The sequence below is a fragment of the Cervus elaphus genome, chromosome X, assembly GCF_910594005.1.
Source record: "Cervus elaphus chromosome X, mCerEla1.1, whole genome shotgun sequence".
NCBI classification, from domain to species: domain Eukaryota; kingdom Metazoa; phylum Chordata; class Mammalia; order Artiodactyla; family Cervidae; genus Cervus; species Cervus elaphus.
In genome coordinates, this window is record NC_057848.1 from 30,919,471 (window position 1) to 30,943,920 (window position 24,450).

General features: G+C 49.7%; 1 protein-coding gene across 6 annotated transcripts in view; it reads left to right on the forward strand.

Annotated features, from left to right (window-relative positions):
• FRMPD3 (FERM and PDZ domain containing 3) overlaps positions 1-24,450 on the forward strand; it is a 144,363-nt gene that overhangs the window by 55,729 nt on the left and 64,184 nt on the right. Inside the window, exon 3 of one of the 6 annotated variants that reach the window (XM_043897127.1) lies at positions 23,970-24,124. The exons of 1 other annotated variant lie outside the window; for it this stretch is intronic. In XM_043897127.1, coding sequence (XP_043753062.1) covers positions 23,977-24,124 — 148 coding nt within the window. In that variant the 5' untranslated portion in view covers positions 23,970-23,976. Of the gene's footprint in view, positions 1-7,480; positions 7,582-23,969; positions 24,125-24,450 lie in introns of those variants that run through there. 4 more of the 6 variants (XM_043897131.1, XM_043897129.1, XM_043897132.1 and 1 more) reach the window with 4 other exon arrangements.

Genomic DNA, 24,450 nt, shown 5'->3' on the forward strand with positions numbered 1-24,450 from the left:
TGAATATTAAGGACTAATTTCCTTTAGGATGGACTGGTTGGATCTCCTTGCAGTCCAAGGGACTCTCAAGAGTCTTCTCCAACACCACAGTTCAAAAGCATCAATTCTTCAGTGCTCAGCTTTCTTTATAGTCCAACTCTCACATCCATACAAGACTACTGGAGAAACCATAGCCTTGACTAGACGGTCCTTTGTTAGCAAAGTAATGTCTCTGCTTTTTAATATGCTGTCTAGTTTGGTCATAGCTTTTCTTCCAAGGAGCAAGCATCTTTTAATTTCACAGCTGCAATCACCATTTGCAGTGATTTTTGGGCCCGAAAAATAAAGTCTGTCACTGTTTCCATTGTTTTCCCATCTATTTGCCATGAAGTGATGGTTTGGTAATGGTTTGAAGAATTTAGGGAGCCACACAGAATCAGACTTAGATGGTGTGCTGGGAGCCAGAGAATCCCCCCAAAATGTGGCTTGAACCCCCTTCTTCCAGTTTGTCCAACCAGCATTTACTGCATACTGATACTTGTGCTGGGCACTGGGGATCCAGTGGACAAGTCGTGCCCTCCCTTGCCTACAGTGAGCTTATACTCTAGTGTAGGGTAGACTTTGAAATTAGCTCCACCTGGGGAGGCAGATGAGGCTCACAGAGGGTTTCCCAGATAAAGTGATTTGAGCTGAGTTCAGAAGGATGTGTAGGAGACTGCCAGGTGGACAAGGGGGTGGAGGGCATTCTGATGTGGTCCCACGAGCAAGGCAAGGAAATGTCATCTCCCTTAATGTCACCCAGAATCGCCACTATTGGCACTAGAATGAGATGGTTTCCATGGGCAGAAGCATCTGTGAGATTCACCTTTCCCTGTAACACTGACCCATCGCAGGGGTCTTTTATCAATAACACTTTACAGTATTGTTTAGACCAGGCTGATAGTTTCATATGTCAAAGGCTTAGGAGGATTTCCCTGGTGGCGCAGTGGGTGAGAGTTCGCCTGCCAATGCAGGGGACACAGGTTTGATCCCTGGTCTGGGAAGATTCCACATGCCGCTGGGCAACTAAGCCTGTGCACCACAACTACTGAGCCTGCGTGCTGCAACTACTGAAGTCTGTGCACCTAGAACCCATGCTCCACAACAAGAGAAGCCGTCACAATGAGAAGCTGGTGCACTGCAATGAAGAGTAGTAACCCTTGCTCACCACAACTAGAGAAAACCTGCACATAGCAATGAAGACCCAGCCCAACCAAAAACAAATAAATAAATAAATACTTTTTTTAAAAGCTTAGGAGATGACAAAATTCTGGGAAACCAACATAGTGAAGAAGAATAATGAAATAGCTAACGTTTGTTGAGCACTCCCTCTGAGCCAGGCACGATTCTAAATGTGTATGTACACTTATACTCATTTTAATCCTCATAATAAGTCCATGAGGTAGACATGGTACTGTTATCATCTTTACGCCCATTTCACAGATAAGGACCAGGATGCTAGACTAGACAGTCAGTCCTAGATGATATCTCTCAGTTATCTTTCACTGTCGGTGTCCCTGGGGTCCTCCTTCCCAACTCCCATCACACCTCCATGGGCCAGAGAACACCTATAGTCCCAACCACCAACAAGTACTCTCCCAAATTGGGATACTCAGGCTTCTCTCTCCACAGTAAAGAGGAATGCTGGGGTGAAGGGTTTATAGGCATAGATGTCTACAGGGCCAGCCCCAAAGGAGTAAATATATTCACTAGGGCAAGGTCTGGAGAAGAAAAGTGATCCACAACAGCTATCCATATGATTATTATTCCTAGGAGTTCCAGTCTGTTAACTAAGGAGTACCTCATTCTATATGATTGACATGGAAGTCTCTACCCTTCACCTCGAGAGAGACCCCATGGCTTACTCAGGGGAATTCAGCTCCACCCTTGTAGGCAGAGGATACTAAAGGTGTGCTTACCTAGCAATTAGCCAGCCTGTGTATTTGGAGAGAGAGGTGCATTTCTTTCTTAATATCCTTTCACATAACAAAATCAGTGCTGACTGGTTTACAGAGCCTGTCCAAGGCTGGGGAGGGGTGGCAAAGGCCTGCAGAATGGTTTCCTTCAGGCAGAAAGGAGGAAACTGAGGCAGGGAAGCTAGATTGTAAGTTCCCATCCAGTCTACACTGAGTTCTTACCAGGGACACCCAGCGTTTATAAGAAAGCTCTGGGCTTCTTGAGGCTTTTACACTCTCATTTCTCATTTTTACATCTCCCTTTCAAGCCGTGAGTCTCAACCCTCACAGCATATTAGAATTACCTGGGCAGCTTCAAAAAATACTGGTGCTGGAGCTTGACCCTCCAAGGTTCTATGACCCCTCACAGATTCATAAGCAAAAGTGCATGTGGGTGTGTGTGCGTATTTGGACTTTTCTGGGGACTTGGTTAGGGCCTCAAAGAACAATGTTGAAAATGAAAACCATAAGCATGTGGGGTCCTGTGGGAAAGAGCCATGTTCTAGGCCTGCACGGTGGTCACGCTGTATCTCCATGTAGACAAGCAAGCGTTTCGAGATTTGGTTTCCTCATGGTTTCCCCCAGTGATCAGTACTCGCACCTGCTGTGCTTCCTCAGGTAGTTGTGAAGAGATCCTGAACTACTAAAGACTGTACCAGAAAGAGCCCAACCCCCTCTCCACAGGGAAGGGCCCCATATTACAAGATTAAGGAGGGTGTGGGTGGGGAGGTAATGGAGGCAGCGGGAGCAGCATGGCACATCAAGAAAAGGCCATGCACAGTAACAAAGCAGCACACAAATGAGAGCAAATTAATACTGGGCCCTGAGAGAACAGAACATTCAAACCGCAGGGGCAGAGCACCCATTGGAGCAGCGAGACCTTAGCAGGGAGAGGAAGTAGAAGAGCAGAGGGAGGGGAAATGGGCCAAGTGGGGGGGCGGTGGTCTTCAAAGCTGGGGAGGCTCACCGTGGCTAAGAGCAGAAGGGATGGGGTCAGCTATGAAGGAGGCAAAGAAAATAGTTGCAGGCACCCCAGGTGGGCCTGAGGAGCAGGTAAGAGTACCCACAGCCCTTGGTGGGAGGTAGCCAGGGAGAGGCTGGGGAGTTGGAGGCATCGGGGGTGGGGGGAGACCAGTGAGGGGTGCAGAATCAACACCCTGTTCGGGTTATAGCCAAAAGGAGTGTCCCTCCAGTTTCAACACATTTGGTTTCATCCTCTAGCGAGTGGATCCAGACCACAGGACAGAGTCACCAGGGCAGCTGCTGCTAAGTACAGAGCCAGTCCCCCCACCCCCTATTCCCTACTTTTTCTTCCTTCCTGGCAAAGCAATCAGGACCCACCTGACTGAGAGGCGGCAAGTGGGGCATTCCTCGATCCAGAAAGCCCTTAACACATCTTCGTGGAGACATGGCCTGGGAAGGGGCTGGTGTGTTAGACTAGAGTGGAATCCTAGAGTAGCATGATATTAAAAATATTCTATCACCAGACTTCCCTAGTGGTCCACCCAGTGGTTAAGAGTATGTGCTTCCACTGCAGGGGGCATGGGTTCCATCCCTGATCAGGGAACTAACCACATGCCAATGAGGCTGGAAATTTTTATTTTTTTTATATCACCTATATGGCTGAACAGGCAGAATGGTCAGCCCCCCCCTTTCTACTGGGCCAAGCATTAACCCTTTAGTTACTGGATCCCTGGAGAAGGAAATGGCAAGAATCCCATGGATGGAGGAGCCTGGCAGGCTGCAGTCCATAGGGTTGCAAAGAGTTGGACATGACTGAGCAAGTAACACACTCTGGATCCAAAGGTGGTGGAGACAGTTGGAGGGCACTCAGGGGACTTGGGGCAGTGTTTACCCATCACTCAATCAGGAACATGTGACGGGGCACAGGTGCTCACTGGAGAATGTCAGTCCTGATCCCGGGGCAGCTGGAATAAGGCCTGGGGGGTATAGTGGGTTCACAGGCAGAAAGATGCAGCTGGGAAGCTGAGGGATCCTGGTGGCAAGATGGGGTGGGGGGCAATTAATAAATCCTCTCTTTGCTTCCTAGCAAAGGTGGGTCAGACACTGGCGACATTGTTGAATAGCAGCACCAAGCTTATGCACACAGTGCCAACCCTTTGCCCCCTCTGATGCCCGTGCATACACAGTGCCCTGCCCAGTGTCCCCCTAGTAGGGGCCCACTCTGGAGGAAACATAAGTCTATCTCCATGCCAGATCGCCCAGAACCTGAGCCTGTTAAACACGAAGGGGAAATCAGCTAATCCAGTGCTCTCTTTTGACATATGGGGAAACTGGGCCCTAGGAAGGAAAAGTATAGGACCATACATCTAATTACTAATGGAGCTGGGATGAGCAGGAAGATGTCCCTGTTCCCAGCCTGGTGTATTTTCTATGTCTTCCTTTGCTGTTATTCCAAGTCTTCATTATAGTCGAGGGAAAATGCCAGAATATCCTCAGGGCCAGCCTCACACATAGGTAAACATGATGTGATCAAATATGTCTCCTCAATTGCCTGTCACTGTGCCTGAAATTTCACCATCGGTGATTCATTCCTTCAGATTTTGAAGCTTTCTGGTCTTTCAGGGGGATATAAATGGGGGATTTATTGACAATCAGCAAGGAAAGGCTTTGCAAATTGGACTCAGGTTATGTAGCTAGGGGTAGACCAGCGGCAGCCAGCTCAAAGAGGAGGATGCAGGCTGGTGTAGGTGTGGGAACTCAGGCTGAGATTCAATCCAGGGCCCAGGCCACCCTGAGGGGGCAAGGAAGGAGTACTTGATACACCCACATCCAAAGCTTTCATCACAGCCTGGCTTGGGCGCTCAGAAAGTGTTTCCTCAGGAAACTGTATTGTGACCTAGGAGGCCTGAATCACTGCTGTGTGGCCCATGCTGGGGAGAAGGGTGGGGGAGTGAAGGATAACATCAGGCTGTCTGGAGTGGTCGCAGGAGCACTTTATTAAGAGGAGCAGCCTGGGTGAAATGGATGTGACAAAGGAATCTGTGAAGACATTGAGTGGAGCCTCGAGGCTGCCAAAGAAGGCTGGGTGTAGAGTTTGTGCCTTCCCCAGGGACCTGCTGACTGAAGGTGCCCTGGCCCAAGGCCAGGCTCCTTTGTATCATCGCTGCCTCTGATTTCCATCCTGGTTTGGCCCCAGAGCTGTGGGGTGCAGCTCCGGACTCAGCCAGCCATGGTCCCCAGAGGCCTCCCCGTTCTGCATTGGTTCTGTATTTTTATATGGAAGAAGCTTTGGGGTGACAGTCTGGTGGGAAGAGGGAAAGGAAGGAAAGAGGCTAGCAGATTTTTCTGGAAATGGTTTGCCTGGAAAGACCCTGTGTTTCCTTAGTCTGTGTGTTTACTTGGGGTAGCAGAGGGTAGGGGAGACTACTTTTGGAAATTTGGGAATATGTCTCGTAACTGTATTGCATAGCAAGTGTACTATTGTAATTTAGATTATAGGTCTATTTGATGGCACTTGCAGGAGAGAACTGAGCAAATTTAAGACCCTCCCAGAGGCTCCACTAGTTCTGTTGTAGATTTCAGTCAGCTGGACTGAACCCAGAACCCCTAGCTTCTGAAAGTGTAGAGCATTCACCCTGAGGGCCACCACTGCTGTGTGACATGAGCCCTTTGCTTCCTGAAAGGGTGTCTCTGGTGGCCTCAAATGGTTTCTACCCAGCTATGTCCGGTGGGCTCAATGGAGGTGGGGGGCGGGGAGGATGCTGCCATTGCCGGGAATTAGAGACCCAGAGGCAAAACTGCCACCCATCCTGGTTCCACTCAAGTCCCCCAAACAATCTTCCTGGCTTAAGACCAGGTCATCACTAACCTTGGTGTCATGGGCACTGCTGATGGAAAACGATGTTTCACAGAGCAGAGACTCCTGTGAGTGCAGAATCACTGATTCGGGGAAGATGGAATTCAGTGCAATCAATTTGGGAGAGTCAGCCAGGATTTCTCTTAAGCTTTTTTTCCCAGCAGCCCCCTCCCACCTTGGAGACAGACTAATCCCTGACATTTGTCTAGTGGCTTTATACTTTTCAAAGCTCCTTCACATCCATTATCTCCATTGAACCTCAAGACACCCCCGTGAAGTAGGAAGGTAAGGTGTTATTATCCCTGTTTGACCAACGAGAAAACTGAGGTCCCGAAAGGATACATGACTCATCCAGGGTCACACAGCTATTTAGTCGAAAGAACAAGGACTTTAAATGTGTTTCCTAACTACCAGCCCTGTGTGCCTTCCACCTCCCATGTAGACTCCCCCACAGAACTGTGGAGGTGCATAGTGGATGCAAATAAACATTTGCCAAATGAATGACTGAGTGAATAAGCAGGGCAAGGGAGGGAAGAATACAAGTTCTCGAACTGCTCTTTTTTACGATCAGAATAGAAGGGCAGGGATACTGTGTTATTTCATTTTAACCAGGAAGGAAGGAATAAGAGGCCTTTCCCATTTCACAGATGTCATTGCCATGGCAGGAAGATTAGGGTAGCTCCTATTAAGAACCTACGGGGCTCAGTCTCACCAGAAGGCTGCCTTCCACGCATTCTTTAAAGAGGAGTGGGTGGTGTGATCCCTGCAGTTCCCCAAGATTCTCCCATGGGTGTCTGAGAACACTGGCTACTTGCTCTTTTAAGGGCCCCTGCCCCTGCCACCTTTGATCTTTCTAGCATAACCCACACCTCGAAGACTCACTGGCTGTCTCCTGAATCACACCTAGAGATTACCTCCTTGACCTTTTTGTCTTCCACAAGGCCTGGCACTAGCAGGTGAATTGTCTGAGGTAAGGAGGGATGACTACTCCCTGGCACTAGCACAATGGTCAGGATCCTACCTCCCAAGGCCTCTACCCCCCACCTCCACCAGCAAACTGGCCTGGAGTTGCCACCTGTCCCTAGTCCTGTCTGGAAAATGGGGAAAGAGGAGGTGGGGACACAGGTATTCAAATAAGTGCTTTGCAGCAGCACAGAGTTGCTTTTGAGGCAGGTAGCAGTGAATTTGCCATCCTTCGTGTTTCTGAACTTGGCTTCCCAAGTTATTCCCAGCTTATTCCCAGCTCTTGCATTTGGGTCTACTTGCTTTGCTCCCCTGAGCCTCGGTTTTATTTTCTGTACAATGGGGAGGATGCTGAGATAAGAAGATGATTGGAAAGGACAGTGCCCGGCACTTAGTAAGTGCTCACCCAGCGGCAGCTGGATCATCTGCCTGACACAGTACTTGGAGTGCCCCCCGCCCCCCGCTCCCCCGCGGGGGCCCGTTCAAGGGGCAGGATGAGGGCTCCTCCGCGGCGGATTGCGGGGCGGGCGAGAGGCAGCAGACGCCGTGTTTACCAGCTGCTTCGCTAGTTCGCCACCTCAGCTCAGCCGCGGCTCTGGGGCTGAGCCAGTCGCCTCCGTCTTTAAGATTCTGGTCACAGCGGGGCTGGGTTTCTAAGGCAGGCGTGATCTTTCTCTTCCTACAGACGCCGCTGCCTGCCGCTACCGTGCTACCGTCGGTGCTGGGCACAGCCGGGGGCAGCGCGAGGGGAGACAGCCAGAGGGTGGCCAGAGGGTTCCCCGGGCTGGGCAGCTGCCCAGCCCCGGCGCAAAGAGGGCCCCGACAGTAAGTACCGCCCTCCGAGCAGCCGGGTTTGAGATCGCCTAGGAGAGGACCAAAAAGTGGGGCGCCCAGCTGGTGAGGCCGGTGTCTGTGGGGTTGGGGTGCTGGGGGTCCTCGCCGGCTCCACGCAGCGACTCCGGGCGGCACTGGCATGGGTCCCTGGTCCAGGGTTTGCGTCCGCTGGGCGCCAGCAGTCCATGGACGAGGGGACAGAGTTGGCGCGTCGAGAGCCGACATCCCTCCTTCTCCCATCCTGGGTCCCCAGGGAACCCTTCGGGTTGACAGGCCGCCCGCGTGCCCCTTCGCGGTGCCACTCGCTATAAAATTGGAAGACAAGATGCGCGGGGCTGAGGGTTTGGACGCCGCTGGAAAAGTGGCAGCGCAAGCGGGAAGTTTTCCGCTGGAAGTGGGGGTGGCCAGGGGGGCAGTGGTGGTGGGAAGGAGAGCTGGAAACCCAGACGCACACGCCCGCGGGGCAGGGGCGACCCCTCCGGGGGACTCGGCCCCGCCCTCCCCGCAGCCGCCCCGCCCCCAAAGCTCAGCCCCCAGGAGGGAGCCGGGTATCTGAACTGCGGGGGGGAGGGGGGACGGGGAGGGGAGCTTCTAGGCGCCCTCCTCACAGCACCTAGTTTTCCCAAGGGCGTTTGCACCCAGGCTGACTTGCCCTCTCGCGTTCAGGAAGCATTGCGAGGCTGAGAAACGAGACTGCCCTACGAGATGATGCTTACTTGTAGAAAGCTTGGCAGGGAAGATGTAGGCCTCTACCTGTCATTTTTTTTTCTTGAGCTGTGTACAGTTGGGGGGTGGGGAGGGTAGTGTGTGAAATCACAAAGGTGAATTCAAGAGTACCAACGATCATAGTAGTTACTACTACTATATGCCAAGAATTGTGCTAAGCTCGTTAGGTAGTAATGAGAAGTCATGTAAGAACTGTAGCTGGTGTTCACTCAGTGCTTTCTGCATATGGGGACACAGTTGTTGTAAGTGCTTTACCTGTATTTAATCTTCAGGACAACTCTGTGAGATAAAACCTGATATTTTCCCCATTTTACACATGAGGAAATTGAGGTGGTAGAAACTGAGGGGTGGACAAGCCCAAGGTCCCACAGCTAGAGAGAAGCAGAGCTGGGCTTCCTACCCCGCCCCCACCGTGATCGTCACTCCCTACTGTTATGGCTAGAAATATGATGAGAACTTGACTTTAATGAAGTAATAATACAGGCTTTGTTTTCCCCACAGCAAAGCTTGCTTATTCTGTAGATCTGAAGTCAGGGCCCAAGGTCCAAAGAGATTTGAAACAATTTCAAATCATCCTCATTACATTCTGTGGTGAGAGGCAAACCTAGTGGGCTGTAACAGGACAGCAGATCATATTAGTATCTAAACATAACAACGATAATAGTCATTGCTAATAGCCATTAGTAATTGACACTTACTTTGTACCTTTCATCTTCAGGTAGGTACTTTGAAGTAGGTACTGTCGTGAGCCCCATTTTATAGATGAGGGAACTGAGGCTCAAGAGGTTAAGTAACTTGCCACAGAGTTGGGATTCCAGCCCAGATCCTCTGGCTCCAAAGTCCAGGTTGGACCAAACCTTTGGCAGACGTGCACCAACTCTTTGAGCCATCTCCTCCCCAGCCAGTTGCCCAGGGCTCTGCTCAGCATTGGAAAAGCCCCTGATGCTGGGAAAGATTGAGGGCAGGAGGAGAAGGGGGCAACAGAAGGTGAGATGGTTGGATGGCATCACTGACTCAATGGACATGAGTTTGAGCAGACTCTGGGAGATGGCGAAGGACAGGGAAGCCTGGTGCGCTGCAGTCCATGGGGTCTCAAAGAGTTGGACATGACTGAGCTACTGAACAACAACTGCACTGTTCCCTCCATTTCCCAGCCCTCTGTTTGCACTGATGAAAGGATTGTACAAGTTGGTGGATAAAGGGTTTCCTAAAGAACATGGAGCATTCTGCATAGATTTGGGTTTTGTTGTTGTACTAAGTCCTGGGCCTGTAACATCAATAAGTTGTTACGCTTTATAAGTTTTTTTTTTTTTAATTTATTTATTTTTTTTATTTCAACTACAGAGGTCAGGTCTTTATTCCCAATTATAAGTTTTATTAATTAGACAAGTGTCTGGTCTGCTGGTTTGGAGCTGTTAATCTGACGTTATGGCTCTATCTGAGTACCTCTGTTCAGAATTGCTTTCTAAAAAGTTTTTAGAGCCTGACTTGCAGTGCTGAGCAAAGTCATCTCTCTACCTCCCAGGGAGGGAGAAAGGGCTTCTTTTTCTGGCAGGACTTCAATAACTGAGACTGTAGCCTGTGTAGAAATATTGCTGTTTCTATTGATTTTTGTCCCTCCTTCCCCCAGGATGGCCCCTGTGAACTGAACGAAATGTGGCCAGGTTTGGAGGGGCTCTTTCTGGGGCACAGGTGGCCCTGCAGTCGGGATATTTGTCATTTCGTACTATTAGCCCTATCTTGTTCACAGAGCTGGCTTCCACAGACCTGCTGCCATGTGGGCATAATGGCGTTTGAGCTTTGTAGCTTTGGTCTCCATTATTATGGCTGGATTTCAGTGCATCCACTAGTGGGCCACCCTTTCTGCCTCTTCCCATGAAAGAGGGGTCTTCCATGTGTAGCGTTTGGCTGGTGTATAGATATGTGGCTGGTAACCCAGTGTTGGGCTATGTCTCTGGTTGTGTCTGTGACCTCTTCTGAGTTCAGTGCATCATCTCAGAAGGCTACATGAAAGGGGCCACTGGGTAGCACTAGCCCTCCGCCCTCATTCCCATACCTAGAAATTAAATACTGACTTGACTTATGCCTGATTTTTTTCTATGACCTTTTTTTCATTATAGCAGCTTCAATAGCTAGAGGTTTCCCTCTTCACTGAATCTTTTCCTTTCCTGGAATGCCCTTCTCTGCTTTGTCCGTCTGCTGGACTCCTCACCTTCACCACTCAGCTTGGGGTGAGGGGGCTCTGGTGGGAGTCATAGGGTGGGGGGAAGAGCCCTCCTCTTTTTCCTATGGCATCCCCTGCTGCCCCTGTGGTGCCAGGCGACACGTGGTTTTATATTTGTGTGTTGACATACCTGCCCCCACCTCAGACTGCAACCTCCCTGAGGGGAGAGACTGGCACTAGTTTTTCTTCAGTACCCAGCACTGTGCCTGGCACATAGTAGGTGCTCAGTAAATTTTTGTTGTGTGTATGAATGAATGCTATCTAAGAGCCTGTGGAGGGAGCCCCTGACTTACAATGAGGAGAATAGCTAATAAGGCTTCCCAGGTGGCACTAGTGGTAAAGAATACGCCTGCAATTCAGGAGACATGGGTTCGATCCCTGAGTCAGGAAGATACCCTGGAAGAGGAAATGACAACCCACTCCAGTATTCTTGCCTGGGAAATCCAATGGACAGAGGAGCCTGATGGGCTACAGTCCATAGGGTCGAAAAGAGTCAGACACTATTGAGTGATTGAGCACATAATAGCTAATAATAATAGCTCTGCTATTATTCCTCTTAAAAGAGGGCAGGTGGGAGCAGAGCTGGCATTATGATGTAACAGAGTCCCAGCTCTGCATATGTGAATCACTGAAAAAAATACAAATACCCTGTAATGCCAAAACCTGAATGCTTGGGGAAGGACTTTTCTGGTTAATAGAATGTTCTGGGTAATTCTGAGGATTAGGTGAAAAAAAAAAAGTTATTTTTCTTACCCTTTTTGTTCTTTCTACAATGTCTAGGTCTAGTTTTAAAACCAGAAATAATGAGTTGAGTCTTGGGGGTCCATCATTGAAACAGTGTTGCCAAGTAGGCAGCCTGTGGGTTCTTGGAATTCCTTAGGATCCTGTCTCCCTCAAGCCTGGTTGCACAGTTGGATGTAATCTCCTTAACACCCCCACAGCCACTCAAAAACAAGTCTATAGGCCCTTTGAGGTTTTGCAATTTTACTGCCATTCACATCCTGGAAACCAACTAACAACGTGCAGGAGGTGCTGGCTAACTCACACCTTATGAGATCCGCACCTGCTCTTGCCCTTAACTTTGTTACAAATACTTTTATCTATTTATTTTTCTTTTTTGGCTATGCTGGGTCTTCCTTGCTCTGCACGCTTTTCTCTAATTGTGGCAAGCAGGAGCTGCTCTTCATTGCAGTGCACAGGCTTCTCATTGTGGTGGCTTCTCTTGTTGCAGAGCACAGGCTCTAGGGCGCACAGCTTCAGTAGTTGCGGCACATGAGCTCAGTAATTGCGACTCCCAGTCTCTAGAACACAGGCTCAATAGTGTTGCACACAGGCTTAGTTGCTCCAAGGCATGTAGTATCTTCCTGGACCAGGGATCAAACCTGTGCCTTCTGCATTGGCAGGTAGATTCTTTACCACCGGAAAGCACCTGCCCTCCACTTTTATTCTTGGGTGGAGGGTTCACCAACCTTGTTCCCCTTTCTCTGATCCCATAGAATCTTCTCTTTGCTTTAGGAAAAACCTTCTAATTTCTTACTCCCTCTCTGCAGGAAGATGCAATTAGGCAGAATAAAGGGTATCTCATTGCCCTGAAGCTGTAGTTGGCATCTCTGGATGCCTCCAGACGGTGTGACATGAGTTTACCAGGCCTCTGCTCACATAACCTCTTTTGTTGAGTTGCTTCTTGGCCTGATTTCTGCCCTGCCACCCCTCCCCCCATGGACCCAATGGACAGAGTTTTGAGCCAGTGCACAGTGGGGGAAGCCAGGGCTTGCTCCAGTTTGTTCCCTCATAAGAGGTGAGCCTGGTGCCTGCTGGGCTTGGTGCCTGGGCTTCAGCTACCACCTGCATCATCTCAGGCAAGGAGGGGGCAGATGGGCCATCTAGGCAAAGCAGCAGGAAGGATGTGCCTTTCTCTGTCCAGCCATGACTAGACTGGCTCCCTAAGAGGGCACTGCAGAGAAGACTTAATGCCCCAGCAGAGCCAGATGTGAGCAAGGGAGTGAGGAGAAAGTTTACTCGCTGTCTCCCTGGGTCAGCTCCAGCTGCCTGCTCCCCTGGCCCACTTCTCCCCAGCAACCCCCCAACACTTGGGCTGTCTTCTTCATGCCTCCTGCCACAGCCCCTCACCACCCCCTTCTGTCTCAGGGCCTGTTCTCCAGGCTCTCCTCTATCTCAAGGTCCAAATCTGGCCCCTCCTATAGCCCCCAGCTGCAATTTCTCCAGAAAGCCTTCCCCTGTCATTCTGGAAATCTTCAGAGAGTGAATAAAGGTGAAATAAATAACTTCCCAGGGCCCTGGCAACTCCAAGATTCTCCAGCTGTTTAATCGGAGTTAGGCTGAGACCTCTCAGGCTGGCGGCCCAGGCCATGGATGCCTGGCAGGCTCACAGAGGGAAGGTAGATGGCGCAGCCAGCCTGCCGAGTAGCGGGCCTTCATTTGGCTTCAGGAGGTTTTGCCTGGAACCCTGTGCAGCTGGTGCCTGCCAAGCAGACCCCACAGGGCTGCTGTTGGAGTCCCAGGTCTTTGGCTGCTGGAGGTAGCTGCTTATGGGGATATTCCCAACAGCCCCTGTTCACACCTGCTCCCCCTCTCTAGCCTCCAAGCCTTGTTTACAGTTCAGCCATGGGCAGACTAGAGGCTAGGATCCAAGAAAAGAGAAAGATCTGGGTGGCCAGGGACCCTCTCCCAGCTTAGTGTTCTGTGCCAGGGCTCTGCAGCCCGGCCTGGCCTCAGAGACGTATGCTCACTGAGGGGAAGAATTCAGCCCTGCTGCTCCCTTCCCTGCCAGCTCCACTTTTCCCATCATGACCATTCCCTCCCACCTTCTGGAATGTTCTTTCCACCCTATTTTCTCCTCTTGATCTCTTTCCTCCAAAAAATACAGCTTCTTATGGCTGGGAAATTGGCCCCAGTTGGGACAGCGTCCTGGGTTTTCTTCAGCCTACTTCATATTTGCCCCTCGCTCACCCACATCCCCATCCATGAAATGGATACAGTCAGTGTGGCAGAATAGCAGTACCCTTCCCCAAAGAGATGGAGTGCGGTAAGTCCTATAACAGAGGGCTCTCGTTACCGTGTGGCCTACTGCCGGAGCCTGAGGACAGAGCTGGCAACAGCTTGAGGGTATTTAGAGAACAGGCGAGGCACAGAAGTGGGCCTCCAAAAAGCTAAGGCAAATGAGTTGGCGGGCAGTATCTCTGCCAGGCTTGCCTTCTTCAGCCCTGCCTTTTCTCCTTCACTGTCTCCAAAGCCCTCCTCTTGTCTCATATCTCCACTTCTGTCTGGGTTTCTCAGCTTCACCTCACCTCTCTTCTCCCTCCTGGCTCTGTCTGGCCCCCACGCCTGTCTTCCCCTCCACTCCTCACCTCTCCCGCTCTGGCTCGGTCAGTCTCTCTCTCAGCCTTCCTCAGAAATACTTCGTGTGTAAGTGGAGGGTGGGGGCCAGGATGCTCTTTGGAGTGACATGACAATGCCTTCAAGCTCCCGTGAATATTTCATAGCTCCAGTCCCCCCTCACTGCCTCTGCCAGTGACAGGTGAGTGGGGGCTAAAATGCAAGGTTCTCCCCACAAACTCTGCCACGGCTCAGTGGCAGCAGCTTCAGACCTTGTGACCCATGGTGCCATATGGTACCAGCCTCACAGCTGGCACAGCCCTCACATCTGTCACTGGGCTGGCAGGGAGGCTGAGGAGCATATCTGGGCCTATTAGACAACATGTCTGAGTTTCTTGGATGTGTAGCCCCTGAGGGGGAGAAGTAGGGAGGGGAGGAGGCGGCTGCCCAGAGGGTCCACTGCAGCGTCCTCATAGAAGGATCATGGGGATGGTCTTTTGTGAGGTGACTCCAGGTTCTCAGATATTTGTGGAAGGACCAACAGCTTTGGTCTCTCTACCTGCTCCCTTGTGACCTGCTAGAATGGGTGACAGGTGTCTCCATTCCAGCCCTCTGGGGAAGAACAACTGTTTGGACAATGAGAAAATGAATCCAGATACCAGCAGGTTTTCCAGAAGATGCCTGTCCAGTCTCAGCTGAGGAAGAAGTGTCAGGGCCATAAAGACCTGGAGGGAAAGAGGGCAGAAAGCCCTGGAGGCAGCCCTGGGACAGTAATCGATTGAATTGTCTGCCTAGAGGCTCTTGGAAGGGAAAAGACTATCCAAAGTCATCCTGCCCACCCCTGGGCCTCTGGCCATTCTTAAAGAAGAGTTGTTGCCCTTTAAAGAGACTTTTCTGTCCCGGGAAGGAACAGTCATTAGATTTCCCACCCTGATACTCTTCTAAGAACTGTAGCCATTTCTTATTAAATTTGTAGCCCTCCTTGTGTGCTTGCTTTTACTCCATTCTCTCCCTCTTTTTGTCTTTGGCCAGAGATGTTGAAAGGTTTCTTCCATGGACCAGACTCCCCATTTAGAAACCTGAGGCAGAGCCAGTAGGCATTTGATAATGAATTACATGGAATGGCCAGAGGATTCTAATCCTTATGCTTCAAAATCCATGCATCAAGCCATTTATAAAATATTTATTATAGCACCCACTATGTGCCATGTACACACTAGATGGTGGAGATACACAGTTGAACAAAAGAGACATAATCAATACTCTTATGAGGTTTACAGGCAAATAATCACAGAAATTAGTCTATAATTACTGATTCTGATGAGTATCATGAAGGAAACAGATCAGTTTACAGTGTTAGGAATATCAAGGGACAGAGTTTTCAGGGAAGACCTCCGCAAGGAGGTGATATTTACATGAGACTTGAAGGAAGGATGATTGGCCACGGGAAGAATAGGGAAAGAGGTTTCCAGGAAGAAAGGAATACCAACTGGGAAGGCTTCAAGGTAGCATAGAGCTTGATCAGAAACTGAGAGGAGGCTAGTGGGGCCAGATCGTTCTAGGCAAGAGTAAGAAAGATCCCTTGGAGGAGGGCACAGCAACCCACTCCAGTGTTCTTGCCTGGAGAATCCCATGGAGAGAGGAGCCTGGCAGGCTACAGTCCATTGGGTCGCACAGAGTCGGACATGACTGAAGTGACTTAGCACACACGCACAAGAGAGGTTTGGCAAGGAAGAGATCGCAACAGGGCCTCGTAGGCCATGCAAAAGAACTTTGGATGTTCTTCACTTGCAGCGGGAAATGTCTTCAGGGTGTTAAGCAGAAGAGTGACGGGATCTGATTTGGCCTTTTGCAATACCTATAGGGACCAGGCTTAAAGGGGGGCAGCAATGTCTATAGGGAGACCAGAAAGAAGGCTGCTGCCGCAATCAAGGAGAGAGATGATGGTGGCTTGAACTGGGTGACAGTCATGGAGATTGAGAGAGTTGGTCAGATTCTGAAGGAATAGCTGCAAGCATTTACTGAGGGGTTAGAGGTGAGGGTGAGGGAAACAGAGAGACAGGACACAAAAATGACTCTAAGGTTTCTGGCTTGAGTCACTGAAGAGATGATGGTGCCATGTACTGAGATGAGGATGGCTGAGGGAGGCCTAGGCTTGAGGGGGAAAAATTCGAGTTCAGTTTTGGACATGTTAAATTTGCAGTTCCCATGAGACATGGGAGCAGAGATGTCAAAGTAGATCGTTGGAATGTAGGAGTTTGGGGACTCACAGAAGAGGTGTGGATAGAATGGAAATTTGGGAGCTGTCTGCACATAGATTGTATTTCAAGCCAGGGGACCGATGAGATCACCTGGGAAAGAGAATCTAGAGAGAAGAGAAGGTCTGGGAAGTTGGGAAGAAGGTCTGAGTTGGGAAGAATTGTGGTATCCAGTGATTCGGTGCAGGAGGAGAAGCCCACAAAGGAGACTAAGAAATATTGGGCAGAAAGGTAGTTGGAGTGTCAGGAAACAGCCACAGAAACCAAAGGAGGAGAGCCTCCCAAAAAGGAAGGAGTGGTCAACTGTGTCCAAGGGTGGTTAGAGGCTGAGTAATACAAGGACTGAGAGAAAACCATGAAGGCCGTTGGTGGCCTTAACAAGAGTGACTCTGTGGACTTAAGAGATGTAGGAACCACGTTAGAGTGGATTGAGGAGCAAGTAGAAGATGAAGACATGGAGAAAATATTTGTAGAAAACTCTTGAGCAATTTTGCCATGAAGGGGATCAGGAAGTGGAACAATGTAAGGGGATTATGGAGTGGAACCAGGTCGTTTCTGTTAGTTTTCTTAAGGATAGATGATTCCATCGGTATGCTAGCTTGATTCTGGAGAGATGAAGGGATTGATGTGAATGCCCAAAGGAGGGAAGTCTTTGAGAAGACGAGAGTCTTGTTTATGGTACTAGGGCATAACTGAGCAGATCTGCCATTGACAGAAGAAACTAAAGATCCTCCATTTTAGTAGGAGGGAAAACAGAGTCATGGGTACAGATGCGACAGGGTGGTGTATAGATTTAGTGGTGGTAAGATAAAGGAGCTCCCATTTGATGGCTTATGTTTTCTCAATAACATACAGGACAAGGTCATCAGATGAGATTCGTTGGGATAAATGGGGAGGTGGAGCTGATGGAGGAGAGGAGGAGCTATAAAATAGTCACCTTAGAGATTGAGAAAGTGGTGGCCAGACAGTGGAGACGGTATTGGGCTGGCCAAAAAGTTTATTTGGAGTTTTCCATATGATATAATGGAAAAACTCAAACTTTTGACCAGCTCAATAGAATGGTGGTTGTCAGTGACTGTGGGGAGGGGGGAAATGGGGTGTCAGTATTTAATAGGTACACAATTTCACTTTGAGAGGATGAAAAAGTTCTGGACACAGGTGGTGGTGATGGTGGCACAACAATGTAAGTGTATTTGATGCCACTGAACTATATGCTTTAAAAAATTATTAAGATAGTAAATTTTATGTTAGACACATTTTCTCACAATAAAATAAAAAGTTAGAGCAGAGGGGAAGATCACATATGACTAGTAACATAGTCAATGTCACTGTGGGGACTACGCAGGATATCATGGACAGCAATGGAGAGAGAGAGGTAGAGGTGGATGGCAGGCGTATTCCACAAGGGAGCAGGATTTGGGCAGAAGGAAGGAGGAGGAATGGCACTGGCAAGCAAGGAGACACCTACCTGCCCTCCCCCGCTACACACACACAGGCCCTGAAGGTCTTGAGATTTGAGAGGGAAAAAAATCCAGCTTCCTGTTGAGAGGGCTTGGTGGGCAAGCGATGTCCTCAAGGAATAAGGCTGGCTTCCATTGAGAAAGAGGCAAAAGGGCACTTTTAGAGAGTCAATGAAAGATACAGAGGAGTTTGCTGTTGACCAAGAATTCCCGAGGGCACCACAGAAGAGTTCGAAGGGAAGAGAAGGGTGGCATTAGGGGGTGAACAGATGCCTGTGGGGATGAGAACCCCTGGGTTCTGAGGGATGACCAAAGTTGAGTGGACTTCTCTCTGGTGATGATTGAGGTTAACAGGCATGGGAGGCCCCCTGGGCTGAGTCTCCCATGTAGGAGGGTGGACTTAGAGGCATGTAGGGAGTCAGTTCTGGGGCTGGTGTCTCCCACCTATCCCCTCTGCTGTGGTGGCTTCAGGGGAGGCTGCTCTGACCCACAGTACTGGCGTGGCCCTCTGTTCCCTGGCAGAGCAGCAGTCTGCTGACTCTCCCCCAACATCTCTTCATGCCTGTTACTTACCCACAGGTTCTTGGCCCAAATTGTGCGAGAAAATTGGCTCTGGAGTTGGACGGACCTGGGTTGACATTGTAGCTACACCACGGTGTAAACAGACGGATGTCATGGAGTAAATTTATCTCTCTTCCCCAATCTCAGTTTCCTCATCTGTAAAATGGCAATAAGATCTACTCATGGGGTTGTCATGAGGCTGGAGTGAGGCAATATGTGCATAGTACCTGGCATACCACAAGTCCTCAATAAATGATAGCTGTTGTTTTCAGCACTGTCCTCTCTCAGCATCGTCCTCGCCTTACTCTCAGATGTTGTGTGAGACCTCAAGGTGTGCTTTGACTGATCAGACTCTTCAGGGTAAATGGTGCTCCATCTCTCCAGATCTTTCTCTCCTTTCCCCTAATTCAGCCTTACCTGTCATTTCTTATCCTTATAGATCACTCCCTATTCTCTCCTGGGGTAAATATGATTCAGCCAGTCAGTCATTTGTTTGCAAGGCTTTCTGTATCGTTTCCCCAAGATAGCATTTGTGTTTTAACTGAGGCCTTCAATGCCATAAACCAACGGAATGAAAGCACCTTATCCCTCCCACCTGATTGTGGCCCTCCCATTGTCTGACAAAGGTGTTCTTTTATATCTTGCTCCTCAAAGTGTGGTCCATGAACAAGCCACCTGGGCACCACCCTGGAATTTGCTAGAATCTTAGACCTAACTCCAGATCTAGTGCATCAGAATCACTCTAGTACTACCCCCAGGTGGTGCAACTACACACTCAAGGGTGAGCTACCCTGCTTAGAGTAAGTGAGCCTGTGAGGGCTCCTTTAGCAAAAGAAGGGTTTTGTGTTCAAGCTCCTGAAAAGAGGGCACCCAGAGCAGCTCCTTCAGCCAGGATCTCTCATTCCTGCCACAAGGAGAAGATGGCATCTCCCGGGGTCCCAGCTGCCACGTGGGATCTCTGGAGCTTTCAGGAGAATCAGCCTCCTGTGATTGGAAGCAGAGGGCTAATTGGCCCCATGTGGCTCCACAGCCTGCCAGTTTCAAGGGGAGCAACAAGACTCCCCAAGGAGCCAATAAATATAAAGAAGAAGGAGCCAAAGGCAAGGAGGGATGGGGAACTCAAAGCTGATGCCTGGGAGTTAAGCTGTTAACTTTTCTATCTTCCTGCCCGGAAGTGCAGGGGAGAGAGCAGCAGTTCACAATCAGTCCATTTTCTCAGTTCACCTGTCCTTCAACCACATCCTGCCTAGCAACAGTTGTCAGCATGAGCTCCAGCCACCAGCTCCTCTTTAGACAGAGATGCGGGGTAGGGGGTGGGGGTTATTGTTGGTGGTGGTGTAGGGGATCAATTTAGCCCACAAAGGAACTGGAGTCAGGGTGTCCACAGGGAGCCAGGGCATCTTATATTGGGGACAGTTGCTTGGAAAATGAGGGGGCAGAGCGCCTCTTGGGGCAGCTGCTTAGAGGCCAGGAGTTGATGGGGGAAGGGCCCAGACTGTAGAAAGCGAAGTTTATCTTCAGCCCTTATTCTCTGCTCTGCCTGCCACCCCAAATGATGCCACTGGTAAGATCACCACCTCTACATCTACATGATACATTTAATCTTCTAAAGTGTTGCTGTAACTATGATCTCATTTCCTTCTCCCAATGACGCTGAGTGAATGGGATCCAAGACAGATGAATTAACATGAGGACCAGCCTGTCAGACTTGGCCAGGATGTGGAGAGCTGCTGGCTGCAGGGTTAGGCCAATCCTGCGATGGAAACTAAATAGCCAGAAGGTCCAGGACCTTGAGTGGGTATAGATGGGGGTGCTGGGATTGTGGGCCCTGTCCAAGAAATCTGGGCACAGCTGAGTCCCTCATTGACCTCCACCTTGGAGTCTGAGCTGGAGGAGGAGCAGAGACCTAGTCTGTTTAGCGACTGGGAGGTGATAATGGATGTGAAAGGACCTTTTTGTTGGATGAGATAATGGGTTTAAGAATAAAAAAGAAATAAGCACTTGGCTATAAAGTGTTGTTATCATTAGGCAGAAGAGAAAAGGCTAGATCTTTACCCAGGTCACTGACCAGAGAGGGCAAGCCTGGTGCAGGCTGAAGGGATATACCTTTGGGGACCTTGGGTAGGAACAGGACAGATCGAAGGCACTGTGTGGTTTGAAGAACAAAATAGCCGATCCCAGGAACAAAGCTGGGCGGAGGGCGGGGAGAGAGGACCATAAGCTGTGGCTGCTTCATAATTTTGTTCAGAGTTGCCCGGTTTGATGAGACCAGAAGTCAAACATCTTTCAAAGTCAAAGTGCGTATTTCCTCCAGGAGGGCAATCACGTGGCCCGTGGACAACTGAGCTGCTGTCATCCATCACCACTGGCCTTCAATGTCACTCCCAAGTCTTTATGCACTGAGCAAATTTCGGAGGGACTGACTGAGCCTCAGACACTGAAAGATGCCAACCCCAGGAGGGTGGGGACAGCTGCCATTTGCACTGCAAAATGGCGTTCCAGTATGTTAAAGGAGGGGTTTCTTCTCTGACCACAGATGCTGGGAAGGCCCAAGCAGTGCGAAAAAAGGACTCCTTGTAGAATTGGGGGAGAATCTAGTGGTTGGTACTGTGGTAATGGTAAAAAATTTGCCTGTCAGTGCAGGAGACACAGGTTTGATCCCTGGTTAGGGACGATCCCCTGGAGAAGGAAATGGCAACCCACTTCAGTATTCTTGACTGGAGAATTCCATGGACAGAGGAGCCTGGCAGGCTACAGTCCATGGGGTTGCCCATGGACACCCATGGGGGCACAACTGAGCACAAAGAAGAAGAACTAATTAGGGACAGGTAGTCCAGCTCTGTCAGAGACAATCCAGGGATGAAGTGCTCCAGTCACACCTGGAGACATGCCTGTGGCTGTGGGAGAAATAGCTGGGTCCCCTGTGAAAAGATAGGGGCCACCCATGGACAGAGCTTAGCGTCTTGTCTCTCTTCCCATCAGTGCCATTTTCTGACTACCCAGCATAGGTCCTACTTCCTCCAGGGAGCCCTTCAGTCCTCCATTCCCTTCTATGAACATACTATTGGGACCTTAATTATGAACTTCATATACTATTCTTATGGGCTCCCTGATAGCTCAGTGGTAAAGAATCTGTCTGCAATGCAGAAGACCTGGGTTTGATCCCTGGGTTGGGATGATCCCCTGGAAAAGGAAATGGCAACCCACTTCAGTATTCTTGCCTGGAGAATGCTATAGACAGAGGAGCCTGGCGGGCCACAGTCCTTGGCATTGCAAGGAATCGGGACACGACTGAGCAACTAACACTTTGACTTTTCTTACTATTCTCAGTTACCACTCTCATTCTCCTGTTCAGTGTACACTTGTCTGTTCCCTCTCCCCCAACACCAGACTGGAAGATCTTTGAAGGCAGAGATCTGTAACTTCTTGTGCCCCCTCCCCAAATCTCCAACTGTGTGAGTAGGCACTCAATAAATACTTGTTGATGGATTAACGTAGTCCAAACGGTAAAGCAGAACACTTGGGTCACAAAAGGCTCTTAGCTTGTTGGTTCCCCTGGCATCAGGAGTATCTCTTTTCATGAGTATTGGTGGTACTTCAAGGCCCAGTGGAGACTGGAGTGTCCCTAGCTTCAGAAAAATAAAAAGGCAGCAAAAGGGAGGCTGCAGTGACCGGGGGGCCCTGAGCACAGGACAGGGTATCGAGCGCTGTCATGCGTGTGTGGGTCTTCCTTGTGGTGTCCCTGCTTCCCAAGCCACAGCCTGTGTAGCCCGACAGGCTCTCATTGTCCAGGGTGCCCTGGCTGGAGCCCATGGCAGAAATGAGCTGGTGTCACCCCAAGCAGAGGCCCTTTTAGGGCCAGTGAGCTGAGATCAGGAAACAGGAGGCCAAGGGCTCATTTGGGAAGCAGCCCCCATGGTGAGGCACAATGGCAGCCGTGAGAAGATCCTTTATGGCTCCCTTCAAGCCTTTAAGTGCCTGCCTGCCCCCAGGAGCAGAAATGAGAGAGGGGCCAGCCTGAGGCCACCCTAGCTGAGCCCTTGTCCTGGAAGGGTGCCTCTCCAGAACACCAACTAGCCATATTCCAGCTCCCAACTAACTTTCTGTCAAAGAGTGACCATTTGTCTTACCCAGTGTGAAACAGAAGGAACCAGTTCCTGAACTCATCTTCAGGAGCCTTGACCTCGCCCTGGCAGCCCCTTCCACCTCCCTAAGGGACACCAGACAGAGCCCAAGCCAGCTTGGGTGCAGCCATAGTTGATGTGGTCAGATTCCAATCAGCCACGGTCCATCTTTCTTCTTGAGTTCTATGAGAGAGATAAGTCTGAGACTATGAATTTCTCTTTTACACAATTACTCTAAATCTTCCCACCCTCCCCCCATCAATAGTCCTAAAAGCTCCTCTCTAATTAGCAAATCTGTGTCCTGATAAACAACCTAATTGTTTACAACCGTTTGCTCCTGAGGAATTTGGAATTCTTAGTTAGTCAACAATCACTCTCCTAGTGTCAGAACCTCCCACTTCTTTTCCAAATCTTGCACTAGTTTGATTAATTAGCTCCTGGCCCTCTGTATCTTGTTCAGAAGGGCCCTGCCTGGAACCTTAGTTTTTCGGAAACACATACCAAGACTAGGAAACTCAACCTCATTTATTAGGCCAGAAAGCCTCTTGGCTCTGGTCCCCTCTTTTCCACCTCCACCTGCCCTATCCTGCCTCCCAGTCATTCATTTCCCTTTTCACCTCTTTTCTGCCCCTGAACCAAGTGCCTTCACACAGCCCAGGGTCCCCACGCCTTCACTCCTTAGGGCTCTTCATTCAAATACTGAGCTCAGACCCATCCTTGCCTGCAATATGCTTCACCCTGGCCCTTGATATTAACCCTTTATAAAGTCCTGGTGTAATTCTGAAGCTTCATTAAGATCTGTTATGGGCGTTGGAGCACCATCTATAATCTCTCCCAAGTATCAGGGCAGCGATTTCTCTTCTCCCAGCTCACCTGGGTTCAGGTCTGCTGACAGCCTCCAGCGGTGGCTCTTCCCACTTGCCCTTAGCAGCTGTTCTCCAGCTGTCCCATTAACTGAGATAAGTTGGCATTGGGACTCCCCTGGTGGTCCAGTGGTTAAGAATCTGCATTTCTGCTGCAGTGGACACAGGTTTGATCCCTGGTTGGGGAACTAAGATCCCACATGCCGTGTGGTGTGGCCAAAAAACAACAAACAGAAGTTAGCATTATGCACAGTTGTATAAGGGACTGGTCCTCCATGTGAGTCTGTTTGTTTTCATATGGCATCTCAATATTTTCTTTTTATATATGACCTAAGGGATATTAAAATTTTAAATTACACAAGGACTTCATGAAGGTGCTCCACACTCTAAAATGACTTCACATTCCTTCCCCACGGCCTTGCCTTTTTTGCAGTCCCTTCCCTCAAGGTTTTGGTTTCTCTCAGGGAGTTAATAGCCAATTCCATGGGTGATACCAGTTAATCTTCCAACAACACATTTGCCTTTAGGCTCCTTCTGACTCCCAGTATCTTGAGGAAAGGACGGACTCTAATGTCAGGCTCCATGGCACCCATGTCCTCTGTTGGCCCTGGCCCTATAGACAAATGGCTTCTCCTTTCTAGACTCTTCTTTCTCCAGTGTGAAATATGCATTGGTCATCCCTTCTACTGGTGCCAGAGGATGTAGGAAGCAATGTGCGTGAACTCTCAGCTGCCATGGCCAGCACCCTTATCGGCATCCCTTCCAGCTGCTTTGAGGCTTAGCTGCCTTTGCATCTTCTTTTGCTCCCATCTTCCCCTCTCCCTCAGTCATGTGATGCAGGAAGAGAACGCAAATGATATGGAATGTGAGCAGCTGCCGGCAGAGACGCTGCGACAAGTGACCATTCACCGGGACCCTATATATGGCTTTGGCTTCGTGGCTGGCAGTGAGAGGCCTGTGGTGGTGCGATCTGTGAAGCCAGGTAGGTGTCACTCAGAGTGTCCCCCTGGCCCTGGCTCCCACCACCCCCAAACACCCACACATCGTCCCAGAGAAAAGAGCACCCAAGTATACTGAGTTGCCAAGGAATTCATGAAGAGTGGGTGAAGACTTGCCAGCCAATAACTGTGTGAGGGAGCTGGTTTTTAAAGATTTATCTACACACAACACTGAGGCTGCAGTTGATAATTTAGTAGGGTCTGGATCTTAACAAAACTTGCCTTTTCATAGAACCTTCACAGAAGAGCCATACTGCCTTGAGTGAGACATACCGATCTGATTCAATTCAACAAGTATGTATTGACTGCC